The 14762-nt window shown below is 34.9% G+C and overlaps 4 protein-coding genes across 4 annotated transcripts in view; 2 read left to right on the top strand and 2 right to left on the bottom strand.

Annotated features, from left to right (window-relative positions):
* Window positions 1-7113, top strand: part of LOC108576752 (dynamin) — a 21205-nt gene extending 14092 nt beyond the window's left edge. Inside the window, exon 15 of the mRNA XM_017939808.1 lies at window positions 6410-7113. Coding sequence (XP_017795297.1) covers window positions 6410-6473 — 64 coding nt within the window. The 3' untranslated portion in view covers window positions 6474-7113. The remainder of the gene's footprint in view (window positions 1-6409) is intronic.
* A 1683-nt stretch (window positions 7114-8796) lies between these two features.
* LOC108576768 lies at window positions 8797-10520 on the top strand. The gene is made up of 2 exons (XM_017939827.1): window positions 8797-9075; window positions 9504-10520. Exons 1-2 carry the CDS (start codon window positions 8797-8799, stop codon window positions 10518-10520), a joined length of 1296 nt encoding a protein of 431 aa, XP_017795316.1.
* Window positions 10521-11274: 754 nt separating this feature from the next.
* On the bottom strand, window positions 11275-12802 carry LOC108576765. The gene is made up of 3 exons (XM_017939824.1): window positions 12538-12802; window positions 12246-12395; window positions 11275-11497 (listed from the first exon to the last, which is right to left on the bottom strand). Exons 1-3 carry the CDS (start codon window positions 12713-12715, stop codon window positions 11280-11282), a joined length of 546 nt encoding a protein of 181 aa, XP_017795313.1. The 5' UTR covers window positions 12716-12802; the 3' UTR covers window positions 11275-11279.
* A 616-nt stretch (window positions 12803-13418) lies between these two features.
* LOC108576764 (enoyl-CoA hydratase domain-containing protein 3, mitochondrial) overlaps window positions 13419-14762 on the bottom strand; it is a 1840-nt gene continuing 496 nt past the window's right edge. The window contains exons 2-6 of the mRNA XM_017939822.1: window positions 14570-14656; window positions 14243-14416; window positions 13960-14147; window positions 13728-13888; window positions 13419-13648 (exon numbers count right to left, since the gene is read on the bottom strand). Of these exons, the coding sequence (XP_017795311.1) occupies window positions 13419-13648; window positions 13728-13888; window positions 13960-14147; window positions 14243-14416; window positions 14570-14656 (840 nt within the window). The remainder of the gene's footprint in view (window positions 13649-13727; window positions 13889-13959; window positions 14148-14242; window positions 14417-14569; window positions 14657-14762) is intronic.

Raw genomic sequence — 14762 nt, 5'->3', positions numbered from 1 at the left:
TAATTTTCGATAAGATTATACAGAATGAAAACTTACGGGGAAACGGAACGTTTGATATTTCACCATGGAAAAACTTACAGTAGAATCTCGCCTATAGAACGAAGGTTCGATTGAAAAGAAATATTTATTTTCTTATAGACAGATATAGTTGCGTAAACTTTTATACCCAATATTTTCATCCATCTTTTTTACACGATTTACACACAGAGCTTTTTTATTCGTTAGTTTATATTCACCAACTGATAGAAATTCCGTGTTCATTCCTGTCGCATTTTTAATTCTTGCAAGAAAATCTTAACGCGCCTATCGAACAGTCTATTATCCTGCATTTATACGTGAAACACGGTCGCATTTCGCTCTGTAGCTCCGTTCCACCGAGGGTTTTCCCATAGATATATATATTTATGCATAAATATCTTGTGAAACGCGTTATTCGTCGTTGCAGAAGCGATGCTACGCAAGAAACGGGTTCGAGTCTTCTTTGTGCCTCTGTGGGTGCAGTGACACGTGGAAAGTTGGCGAACGATGATCGAAGTGCAATTACAAAGAAACAAAAAAGAGAAAAGAAAACGAAAGAAAGAAAATATTATTTTTCGTTACAGCAAAACGTCCAAGATCTCTTTGGGCAGATAATAACTTAAAAAAAAAAAGAAGTGGATTCGAATTTCACGTGTCACTGCGCCCTTATCGTTCCTTCTAATCGATCAATTTCAAGGAGAAAAATTGATCTCAATTTCTATCCATTCGAAATTCCTCGAAATGTTGTATTGCTAATTCACATTCCTTTCGATGTAAAAAGGGGCCTAACCGATATTTTCCGAAACATCAATTTCACCGTACACACACACACACACACACAGAGATGTATTTATTTACGCTAAATTTACGCAACATCCACGGATTCCCTTTTTCTCAATGGACTCTGCAACGTCCACAGATAGATAGAGTTAATGAACATTTCGCTCGAAAGAACGGTATTTCTTCTTCGGGGAACAAAAATCGACGCCAGAAATCACTCTCTCTCTCGACGAAAGCACGTCGCACTCGCGAATTCAATTGTCGATCCCCGTGTTGTTCACACTGGACGTGAAAGAAAGACAGCTTCTAGTCCCGTGATTACTCGCGTGCTCGACGATATAAAACTAGTTGCTGGATATATTGACAGATTACTAACCGTTACGTATCAAAATATATCGTGTATGTTACACATGATGAAAAGAAGAAAAAAAAAAAATAACACGAGTTATGAGAACATGCACACACATATTAAAAGGATTAAAAACAAAAAAGAAAAGATAGAAAGAAACTATCGCGAGCAGCCACAAGTGGTATTATTGTAATGTTATTGTACAGATATACATACACGCATACATACATACTTATACATATAAGTATACATAATACACACACATATATATATATATTATATATACATATGTCTATTGATCACCTTATGCACCGTAATGTCAGAATTAAATAGACCATACGTTGAGGTTACAAAGATAATTGTAATTATGATTCTAATTATTATTATTATGATTAACGGCGTTGTTGTATTGTATATTGTATAAGTTAAAGATAATAACGTTATTCGTTTCGGTAGCGCGTCATAATGTTTCGTGTTCGGTAGATTATGAAACTTTTTATTTTCGTAAAAAAGAAAAAAAAGAACTTGTATATTTTAGCGTCGTTTCTTTCAACAAAGATTGTTCTTGTTACGAGTATTAAGGAAGCGATAGAATTATAAGTAGATGTATACCGAGCCTCGCGCGTCCGAGGTTTATAGCGTTGCGCTATAAAAAAAAGAAAAAAAAAAAACACTGGGCATATCAAGCTAGTAGAGAAACGTACACAGAGAAGTGTCGTTTTTTCCAGTGTGTCCAGATTTTTTCAATGTTCGTCGAGACAGTATTCTAGGGGTTCCACCCTTCGAAATCAATCGTATTCCTATTTTTGTATATTACTTTCCTTGTCGTACGAGTACGGAAATATTTAATATATATATCCAGTTTGCCGTATATAAGTTTCTTCGATATACGTATTTAACAACCCGTTCAAACTATTTAAGACTTGACTTCTTTAAAACCACTTAGAAAACAAAAGGTTCTTGCGGAATACCGAACATTCCAGTTTTCTCTCGTTTCAAACGCACGGACATACTTTAAATGCGTAGATAAAAACGAAGAAAAAAAAAAAAAAGCGTTGTTTTGTATTTAAAGAAGGAAGAAGAAAAACAAAAAAGAAACCAAAAGAGGCATTTAAGATCGTTAATGGTGATGATCTCTGATTGGGTGGAATCTTTGTTACAAATGTTACACAACGAAAGGCGATGATAAAGGTTTACAAAACGAGTCTTTACGATTTCCCATTTGATGTTCCTTTACACGCTCGTACTGTCAATTAAAAACCGATTCTTTCGTTCTAAAAGGAAAAAAGAAGAGAGAGAAAAAAAAAAGAAAGAAAACAACCAAAATATCTTCGTACACATTCAGTTTGACTTTATATTGTGTGTGATTTATAACGATACACATCCGTTGCGGTATTGAGCCTAAAAAAAATAAGCAAGTCCTCGAGAACAAACCCTCGGCTTTCGTGACTAGATCCGATGGAAATAGCGATAACGATGTTTATCAATGTCACCATTACACCTTTTAGAGGCCGATAACATACAAAGAAACAAGAAAATCTCGTTCGTTCTCTTGTGAGCATAGAACAATATTGTTACTGTATCTAGGAATTAATCGTTCATCGAGAAGCGAATTTGAACGTGACTGCGACAAAGTGGATAGTTAGCCGAAACAATCATTAGTAACTTCTAACGCAAAGCAATTCGCATACTCTCTCTCTCTCTCTTTCAAACTCTCAAGAAGAACCAATTTATCCGAATTTTACGAAAAAAAAATTCTTATTTTACCGTATCTAATATCCAGATTTTTTTACTATCGATCAAATTCGAAGATCAAGTTGCGTTCAGATCGCTTCGCGATCCAGAGAGAGGAAGAGAAGAGAACAAATCGCGCGGGAAGAAAACGCGAGTGGTGAACACGTTGTTGAGCGAAGTTTCGTGGCTGCGACGCGCATCTTATTCACGTGACAGATTACTGTTGTACATGCTTCCATCTAAAAAAGCCTTAAATATAACGAAGTTCTCTAGTTAATTATTACCATGCGCGTAAGACCGAGTGAAAAAAAGCGTGACTGTGTTGTACATCGCAGGCCGAGTATAGACATAAATTTGCACGTATTACAAGCGTGTAAAAAATCGGGAGAGACACGGCGATACGAACCGGAAGAGAAGAATGTGTAATTAATAAAGGTTAATGGAAACACGATTTGCAGCTGGATTCGTCGCCGACGTTATTTTCACAATATTAATTGTCCACTTCGACAATTTAAGTAACTCTCATGCGTCATCAATGGATAACCCTTGATAAGAATGGCACGAAAAATTGCAAAAATAGAGTGTCCAATGTTTCCTGGCGAAAATATTAACCCTTTCACTGCTGTCGCTCTTTAAAATTTTCCTCGCATCGGTGCACTTCTATCGTAATTTAATCCGTAACTTTTTACCTCTGTCCACTTCCACTAAATTTAATGTCAGACAAATTTCAAAACAATGCGGCCGAAACGAAAGATTTTGCGGTCGCTATATTGAAATCTGCCGCAGCGAATGGGTTAACAGAGCTTTCCGTTAGCTTCTACATCCCTGATCTTGATAAAAACATTTTCTTTCTACGCTCCACGACGTTCGTTACATGAAATCGTCAATGTTTGCCCTCCAGCGTTTGTTACAATGAGAAATTCGTAAACGAGGCAGGCAAAAGAAGATCATACACGAAGTTACTTAGCCAATGATTCTACACAAATTGTGCTCCTTACCTATATACACAAGGTGGAGAAAAAAGAAACTTTGTCCACTTATTTGCAATAATCTGGAAAAATTTGCATGATACGGAGGGGGATATAATGAGATGTAAATACTTTTCACGTAGATAGAGGTGTAGAGGAGAATTCTGGATCACCTCAATTTTCTCAAATGGAATACTAATTTTTTTTTCTATTGCTGTGTGATAGCTGCTGTTCTGGCTATTTCAGCATGCTATCATTAAAGGACCAGAAACGCATTTCCGCGAGGGATACTATTATCCGTCCAAATTCTAAAGCTAAATACTATTCTACTTGTTGTAATATTTACGTTCCATGTTATCATTCGACCGTTTTTGATTGTCTATCATCAACTTGATATATTTTTTTACGTGTTCCTCTAATTCCCTTCTGATTCCGCCTGATTTCATGTACCGTTTCGTGTAAAGTAACAAGCCTAACGTTATTTCTAACAGAGAATGTGTAAGATTATCCTAATTGTCGCACGTTCAACGTTATTAATTTTTTTTTTTTTTTTATTAAACCACTACCTTTTTAATATCTCCTCAAAAGCATCCAGGATTTTACCTCGCATTCGATTCACTTATATCTATCTGTATCCAAAGGACGTTTGAAAAGACGCAATTAAAATTGAGGTCGAATCGAAGATAACGAGCGGTTTGTAAATTTAAAGAGGTACAATGGAAACGATCATGAGAGATTGTAGAATGAATGTTCGTCTTATACGTTCATTTCTGCATGCATTTTTTCGCTATTGCTTCAGCATGTTGTGCAAATCTTCAATCATTTGTTCTTTCTCTGCCAAATCATCATCCCATTCGCGTTGCTTCAGTTGTATCGTTTATTTATTTATTTATAAACGTAACTTATTTGTGTACTTCACATTACACAATCATCCATTGCGTACTTTCATCGTTATTATTTATATCTGTCTGTATTAGAAATAGTAAATGTGTTTGATGTATCTTATGCTCTGACATATACATGTATATATATATATATTCTACAATTGCTATTACTTTTCTCATCACCACCAGTCTTTATACCACACAAATATCTGTTCTATTCTCCACATAAAGTATGTTCATTCGCACATCATTGCTTAGTACAGTAAATGTCCAATTAAATTTGTCGAAATGAAGTTCTACAAAAATTCTAAAGTCCAGGAAATTTAATTGGTCATCGGAAAGTTCATGAAACCCTTCAAATACGAAAAAAAAAGAAGCATTACAATTTGCTATCAGATTTTCACATTTTTGGCATACATAATTCACATGGCATGAAAGATCAGAAAGGGTAGGCTTAAATATTCCTATTTGCTTTTAAGAATGGTAGTAGTAAGAGAGATTAAGGATATGTGTTTGAAATATTTTTGATATACAAGTTACGACTCTTTTTACTTCAATATTTTTTTTCTTATCTATCCTTCTCTATTATACCCTAACGAATTAAAAATACGACAAATTAACGATTCTACTTTAGAAAAATAGAAAATGCAATTTTATCGGTTAATTCTCCAATTCTAAAAGAAAAAAAAATAGAAAGGAAAGTCTAACGAGTGCGTGTGACACGAAGAAATTGCGGATAATTTTACTTATAGCATATAATTTGATTTTGTAAATGTAAGTATAAAACGACGAGTTTATTTTTAATCAGAGATAAGGTGCAACGTTTAAAATACACCTCAGAAAGAGAACAAAATTCTTCATTTTCTAATAAGCTGTCACGGAACCTCCTACACATTTCTCGCAAATTAAACACTCCTATTCAATTAAATACAACCTCTGACATCGGCATAACTCTCTTAAGACATAGACCTTTTAGATAGCCTTACTATCATCAGGAGGTTCTTTTTCCTCTTTCTCTATCACTTTCCTCATTTCCACCAGCATTAATCGCCATGAAGTTATTGTCGCTTTCACAAGATTTAAATATCGTACAGCCTTGACAATAGGTAAAGTTTGGCAATTCTTTTCATAGCTAGCTACTAAATGAAAAGATATTTTCAGAGAATATAAATATAACTTTCATCATTTTTCTCCAATTTTTGGAAAGCAAAAATCTTACAAAACCGAAGAATTTACCGCTAAACCTCTTCCGCAAGAACGTCCATAACTGCCCGCCATTTTGTATCATTTTTACTTTTCAAAAATCGGAGAGAAAAGCTGAAAGTGACATTTACATCGCTTGACAAAATTAAAACTTTTCATTCAGTATTTACCTGTGAAAAAAATTCCCAGACTTTGCATATTTCCAGGGTACCGCTGTATATCCCCTAAAAAATCGAGATTTCTATTCCTCATAGTAAAAATCGCTTTTCTCCATTCTCTACCATTCGCATTTGAAGGGTGAAAATCTTACACGTTCACGTTGACACACAATCACAATCGCTTTACTAGTTTAAAGCAAGGTACACACACACACTCAAAAAAAAAAAAAAAAAAAAAAAAAAAAATCGTCGCGTCTTGAACGCGTTGCTAGGAGAAAAGGAGCACCGAGTACTTAATCACTGTCTGTGTTATAGGCGTCCCGTACCCAATATTCCTCCCCGAATTCCCGACAGACCGTACTACGGCCGATTAAACTGAGCTAGTCCATGGAAAGCACACGACACCTGTGCACATCCACGCCCGAGAGAGTATTCGAAGAGAGTTTCGTTCTGAAACGAGCCGATGACTTGGACATGAAAACGAGTTCAGGACGGAGAGAGCTGGTGAGGCGGTCACCCAACGAAATAGTAAAATGTGGGTTGAAGGGTGAGAAAAAGAAAGAGAATCCGGGGGTGAGAAAACCTCTCCAGGAGTAGAACGCGTCCTTTCTAAGATCTGTGCCTTCCTTTAACAAAAAAAATCTCCGCAAACGCACAAATTCCTGTCGTCTTCTTCGCTTCCACGAGAAGAGAAACATGGAGAAAAAAAAAAGAAGAAAGGGTATCGGAGGGACGCGATCGATGATGGAGCAGGAGGAACAAGGCTGTGCCCAAAAAATAAAACAAAACTAAAGAGAAAGAGGGACCAAAAAAAACGAACAAAATCAGGCCCAGCAAACACACGCAAAAGGAAGATGGTGGTCTGCTAGAGACTGTTTATTACTCGATGGTTCAACAGCCGGAGAATCGTATCGGTCACACACAACTTCTACTTCTTTCTCTGATATTTCGTCTTCTATATTATTTATAATACCGTTAGACGCGTTAGGTTAGAGACGTGTTAGCTGCTAAGTATTAAAAGCAAGAAAAAAAAAAAGAAGAAAAGTCGACGCGCTCGATGCGCGATGACGAACGCTGAAAGAACGATTATTAGCTCGTATTAATTTAGAGAAAAAGAAAAAAAAAAGAGTCTTCTGGACAAGAAGCGATGCCATTTGTCCTCTTTTCTCATTAGCGATTTTGTCTTACATTAAACCGGTTATCAGTATTATAGATAAGAACGGAAATCGACGTGTGTATGTTCAAGTCACTGTTAATCTATCATATTTTCACGTCGATCGAGATCTTTCTCCGAGATACAGCGCGCGTTGCATACACCTCCTATACAACATTTTCGAAGGAAGACCGCGGATATGGAAATTATTGTCACCCGGTGTTCTCGCTTCTTGTCGGAAGACTCTCCGCGCGACCAAGGTATTTGTTCAAATGAGATTTCATGGACGACGTGTAACGTGCAACCCGATTACCTCGATTTTTAGGACTTAATTTATTAGAGCCTAAAAAAAAAAAAACGAAGAAAATAAACACACACGGTTCACTCTTATCACTCATGTAACCGGCGGGTGAACGGAATACGAGATGATATTCGATCGACGACAGCATTCCAGAAAAACGCTTGTGTGTAAAAATCTTTCGAGAGAAAAGAAGAAAAAACAAAAAGAGACAAAAATAACGAAATAGAGAACGGGAGAAACTCTACGTATAGTACTAAACGCAACAGTCCTTTTTATACGGTTAATTTATTATTGAAGTATGATCACACGATGCCATTTTACAGCTCGAGTTTAGCAAACGATATAATACGAACAACGAACTACTACGGAAATTGTCTAATCTAATTATTGCTTCGCGATTAAAAAACGCGTATATACAAACGCAAAAAATTGTATGTATGGTAAACACGCGAAATTTCCTCGTCGATGTGAATGTACGTGTACCCGATTACGTTGATTTTTAACTATTTTTACGGTTATTTTCGCATCTTAAACGTGTTAGCTGTTGTGATAGACGCTTTTTTTTTTTTTTGTTTAGGGGGACACGACGGGATTAGCCAAAGTTTGCGTCTGTCTCTCGTAAAATGATAATTACTTCGACACAAAGAGGCCAATGTGTTATGTAAAAAAAAAAAAAAAAAGGAGGAGAAGCGAACAATTGTACATACGAAATCAAATACGAGTATAGTATTACGTGTCGATGTTTACTACGTGCTAGGGAGGGAGAATTTTCTTTTCGTTTTTCTCTCTTTTTTTTTGTTTTTGTATTAAACCAAACTTCACGCGTCGATAGCCAATCCGCTATAATACACGACACCGACTGACAACTAATGTACCTAGAACATACGACAAATCAAATAAATGATATTTAATACAAGCTCAGAGATGATACTGATTGACACACCCAGAACATTTGAATCGTCTGATTGCGAACTGTTCTTGTTCCCTGTTCGATCTCTAAACGTACGTAAATTTTCTTGGTTATTTCATACGGAAGAATTAAGTTTCCTATTAATATGAAATTTAGTGGATATTTATGCTAGCATTCAAATATGTTCGGAAAAAAATATTTAACAATTTAGTATCTGTTTTTCTTTTTTTTTTTTTTAGGATAAATCGAATTTTTCTCGCTGTTTTGCATGAAACGTAAATATAGTTCTCTTGGACAGTTGTATCTTTTAGACAGTTGATAATTTTGTTAGCGTTATTATGTCTGTTGTGCAAGCATGTTGTCGCGATCAGCGCAAAATGGGTCAAATGATCGATCAGATCAAAATGCTTAGTAGCAATTTGGACGAGTTACGTGCAGAGATTAACGCGTTGAAAACTAGTTATCTTGAAAGTAAAGAGAGTCTTTTACATGGAAATGACGTTAGAAAGAGTAGAGACAGCAAAATTAATGTTTTGCATAAAGTAAAGAAGTATATGAAAAAAGTGACAAACACATATTCGAGGAGGAAAGAACAGAAATCTGGCAGAAGTCAAAAGGTATACGATTTTTTATGTATTCAAGTATTTATTCGTTAAATTATATCGCTCGAAACAATTAGAAAATCGTGTTCCTAATTTATATTTAGCTAGTTTTGTTAATTTATCCTTAATCTACACATTCTACGCTATTTTTATGATTTTTAATTATTTAAAGTGTATTCTAAATAAAATCTTTGAATAGAAAAATAAATTTGACTTCAATTTCTTAAGCACATAAATAAAAAATTACAAAGAATGCTTATAACTATTTAATAGAAACGTGAACACTAACTTATAGTGTACAATAAACGTTATTAAATTCGTTTAATTTCGTACTAATCAAACAAACTGCTTGTTAAAATCTATTTTTCCAATTGTTTCGAGCTAATCACTTTCGGTAATTATTCACACATACACTAATTCGATATCTTGTGTCTTCTTATCAGGCCCACTATCCTTGTTCAAATCTAAACGGTCCACTGCCCTCGTTTTTAGATTACATCTTTCGTATTAAGAAAAAAGGAAGCGAGTGGCAGATACCCACTACAATGAAATACTTAAAAAATCAGGGCAACCAGACCAAGGAGAAATTTAAAGTCCAACAGTCTATGGTAAAAAGCACAACAGTATCGGCACCGGTAAAAACTATATATCGCGGATTGTCATTTACAAAATTGGCAAATGAACAATATAACAAAGCGATATTTCCAACTACTGTTCAAAAACACTCCGATATAAGCTGTGAATTAGATTTGAAAGTACAAAATCCAATGTCTCCGTCTAATTCCGAGAAAGGCGTATTTTTCAAAAATTATCCAAAGAATATCAATGTATCTTCGTTGAATAACAATAGTAAGCAGTCTGCAACGAAATCTACGCAAACGAAAATCGGAAAACCGAGACGGAAAGGTAGAAATCTGCATTTTCACTCGAAATATCCAAATCTTTATTTGTCCAAGATAAAGAACGCTGTGATTATGAAGAAGATTATAAGAAACACAAACGAGAGTATTTTCACAGTGTGTGAAAACATTGGTAACAGAAAAACTCATTTATATTCGCAGAAAGAAATTTGCAACCGTTGTTCGTGCAGAAAGCAAACAACTGATTTTGTTAATTCAATCGATCAAGAAACTAGCGAGCGAAACGTTTCTCTCGATAAAACTCTAGAAAAATTGAAAAATAACGAGACGTGTAAAAGTTTCTTATTCAACGAAGAACCAGATTTATCGTCTTCGTCGATCTCCGTGGATTTGGAAGTTAATATTTCTAATAGCAGCACTAAATTAGAAGACTTTCCGCAACGTAGGAAACCAAGAACATACGTAGTACGTAAAACAACCGCGAAACATAATCAAAATTGGCTGAATCACGTCGAAAGGAGTGTCATTTATCTAGGACAAACTTCCGACTTGACACTTTCTTCGTGTAACATTTCTAATCACAGTGTTTCTTTCAATTGAAAATTGAAGTACTCACAACATTCACATTTATTTCGTTAAACTTTCAATTTTTCAACAGGTATAGAATTACACGTGTGTTTCATTGCAACCAGGCTTCAATTTTTCATGACAAAGTTGCAATTTATTTAACAGTAAAAATCAAAATTTGTCGAATTAACGACAGTCTTTTTAAATCACATCGAGTAGATTACCCATACACGGTGCATTTATTTTGCCCTTTATAGCTGTTTCACAAGTGGGTTTTAAACATTTCGAGCCAAAGTTTCAAGTCCTTTTAACTGCTTAATTAATGTCAATTCGATTGTCTCGACGCCCGAAACATGTTTACTTCGACTTCTGATCGATTTTACGACCTCGCTACTTCATAATCCATATTATATCTACCTGTCCTTTCATCACTTACGTCGTTTACGAATAATCAGGCGCGTTTCTTCATAAAAATCGCTACCTGTCGCATTTTACAATTACAATTAACCAAACCAAGTGTCTTCCTCGCTTTAACAATTGCGTCGAAACATATGCTCTAAAACGAAAGATTCACTTAATCACGTCTAATTAAAGAAAGATAGAAAAGATGTGCAATACTGCTGCATTCCCTCAATAATAATAAATCGTGCATAGTATTTCAGTTCCCTTTAATTATTGCATTTGAATTCATAATTGAACATTAATCAATCAAATTGCATATATACGATTATTTGTATTATAGTTAGAAACGAGATTAAATCAATATGTTCATGTTCCCATCGTTTGCATAGTTTACGAATTATTTTTCACGACTGCAGTGGCTGCAGTCACAGTGTTCGCGGCGGGTTCGTGGCAATGAAAAATCGCCCTCGAAACCGCCACGAACCTTCCAAATACCCCTTCATCGGCATCGGTGTTTTTCTTGAAATTATGCACCGAATAACGATTGTAAAGTCCCCAGATGCTGTTCATCAGTTTGCTATTGTATTTCAACGGAGTCAGCTCCCAACCTACGAATTAAAGATAACTCTCAATTTTATGCTTAATTCTTCGTTAAACTTTCAACCGTTGCACTTTATCATCTTTACTTCTTTACTTCTTCTCTGCGCGTGCACGTATCTTTATGTGTACAATATATGCAATTACTTTTCTGCACAATTAAAAGGTTGCTTAATTTCATTGGAAATTCTACTGTTAATTTTCATTTTTTCAAACAGAAACCAACATATTTCTCTTATAGCCATTTTACCCAGAATCTTGAGAAACATTTAAGGAAATAAACAAAGTATACTAAAAATCTGACCGATAGATCTGCTAAATAAAATTTTGTTATTACTGTCATACTTTCAACGCAGATTTAAATTTATATTGACTGCTATGAGAAAATTTAGTGAATAATTAAACAGAATAGCACTTCGTTAAGTATAATTTCAAACATACCATAAAATGTATGGTTTCACTTAAAACCTATTTAGACCTATTAAGTAAATGTGAAAAGTAATTGCAAGTGTACACTTAAACCGAACATACTCTGTGCAATAATATTACATCAAAGAAGCATCTCTTCACAAACATATGATGCAACGGTCAAATGTGTCTTTCGATTAAACTATTAAAAGAATATCAATAATATATACTAATGTCATTTAACAGCAGGATGTAAGAATACCGTTCCTTACTCAACTATAATCGAGAAAACAAACGCAGAGTCCTGAAAAAAGAGCGCTGGTTTTCATTGTTTGTATATCTGATAAATACCTTCCAGTGGGGGTCTCATGTTAAATATGTTTTCTTTGCCCCCCTTTTCCCTCTCCTCCATCGGTCTTATCATAACGTTGCGTTCATGATTATTGCGGACTTTGCACGCTGCAAATACACCCTGCGGAATAGCTGCCATTCTTATACAATCTACAAAAATGAACAAGAACGCGTTAGATTTGAAAAATCTGCGCCTACTGTACTTCGTGTTAAACCGAAATCCATAGGTTTCTATCAAAATGACAATATTCAAATCTCTCTCGACGACAGAAATAATAGACAACGAACGAACCGCTACAATTTTCGAAAAGCAGCTCTGCTATTTCCTCTTTCACGCTTATCGTTGCCGCTTTCCCTTCGCAGACCTCAATTTTGGGAGGTTCGACCCCCTTGATCCTCCACAACTTTCGACTTTTCTTCAGTGCACCAAACTTCATGCAGCCGCGATCAAAACTCTTGAAATCGATCATAGACCGATCGAAATGTTCTGGATAAATCTCAATATTTCACGATGAAATGAGCACACTGCTTCTCTCTCCTTTATCTACGTTGCGTATCACAAATTTTTTTTTTCTGACTTTGTTAGGAACCAATGTTATACTAACTGAACGTAAGTACTAGTATTGGACTCGATTTATGAACTGGTGTAGTTGAGGCAAAGTGGGAGGAGACAGATTTGACGACCGAAAAAATGAGCAAAGAAAAAGAAAAAGATGTCTGTGACGAATAATGAGATACTAACGGCCTTCGAGACCGCAACGATTCCTTATCTACACGAAGACCTACCAGATTTAAAACAACGCATCGTGCCTTCTGACACATAGTATGTGACCTACATATATCGCTCAAATAAGAGAATCGTATTAATCGATGCAGTTTCTCGACTTTTCCCATACTTCATCCTGTTGTTGCGTAAAGTTTCAAATTCTACGAATTAGTAGGAAATAACAAAGTGTTATCTTTCAAACCTCAGTTTATGCGGTGTAATGAACTTCCTTATACGATAATTTACTTATTAAACCAATGACATTGTTTATTAAACCCTGACAATTTATTAGAAAAAATAGTTTAACGAAAATAATATTTTTAGTATTTGTAGCACCATGGAAATAGTTTAGTAGATAAAGAGAATAAAAGTAGTAATTCACAATACTTTATACCAATGTATATATATTAATCTTTTTCATAATCATGGGTCCAAACAGGTTTTCTCTTCTCAATGAAACTTCTGATTCCTTCCTGAGCATCTTTCATTTTTAAATTATTGACCATGTTTTCTGTTCCCAAGAAGTATGCAGTTGCTGTATCAAGATCCAGTTGCTCATACAAAAATGTTTTTCCAATATGCAAAACTGAACGACTTTTCATATTTATAGCTGTGGTGATTTTTTCAATTTCCTCTTCTAAACAGAAAATAATGCATTTGCTAGTATTTAATTATAAATTTACTACTGTTTTAATTGTCTACTTCATTTAAATTACCAAGTTTATCATTTGGCACAACTTTGCTTACAAGTCCTGCTTTATATGCTTCATTACCATTAATAGGAGAACCTGTAAAGAGCATATACATTGCTGTTTTTTTGGATACATTTCGAACTAAGGGAATACCTGGTGTAGAACAAAATATTCCAAGATTGGCCCTAAAAAGTAGAAATAATATATGTATACCTATCAACAAATGTACACTGATGAACACAGTTAATATAAATACCCTGGTGTAGAAAATGAACTCTTTTCAGTACAAATAGCAATATCACATGCAGTCACTAATTGACATCCTGCTGCAGTTGCTGTACCATCTACAGCAGCAATTATAGGAACAGGGCTTTGAGTAATTGTTCGCATTAACTCTGAGCAAGTTTCAAAGATTTCCTTGTGGTACTTCCCATTATTAGCAGTCTAAACGACGCAAGCCAATCATTCTGCTGTGACGAATGTAAATTCTTACATTAAAGAGACCCCCGTTACGTTTACTTTTTGGTCCATTTACCTACCAATTCTTTTAAATTATGTCCAGCAGAAAATATTTTTTCTAGCCCAGATCGAAGAACTATAGAACGAAAATTTTTATCATTTTCATCTTTTTTTATACTGGCCACTAGAGACTTCAACATTTCCAAGGATAAAGAATTTCGTGAAGGAGCATGATTTAATATCAATGTTCTTACCTATTTGTAAAAATACCAATACGTTAATAAAAGTGGAATGTATGTATAATTACGCAAAAGGCAACGTGAGAAATAGATATAAGTAATCAGAGAATTTCAAACGAATAAATAATTTATTGCTACTAGCGTTATATATTTAACGTGTTCCCATACTCCATTATTTTCCTTTATTTCTAGATATTTTTCCTCCAAATAGAATGTCCTACTAGTAGAAAATGTCCTTGTAAAATATTTTCCCATCTGTAACAAAACATTTTAAAAAGATTTCGTAATTCCCGCTAGATTTTAATCGTACGAGGTTATAAATCTTCGTAGGTATCACTGCTGACTATTTTAAGAACAGTAT

This window comes from Habropoda laboriosa, unplaced genomic scaffold (assembly GCF_001263275.1).
Source record: "Habropoda laboriosa isolate 0110345459 unplaced genomic scaffold, ASM126327v1 scaffold447, whole genome shotgun sequence".
In the NCBI taxonomy this organism is placed as follows: Eukaryota; Metazoa; Arthropoda; class Insecta; order Hymenoptera; family Apidae; genus Habropoda; species Habropoda laboriosa.
This window is presented reverse-complemented; position numbering and strand designations above follow the sequence as displayed.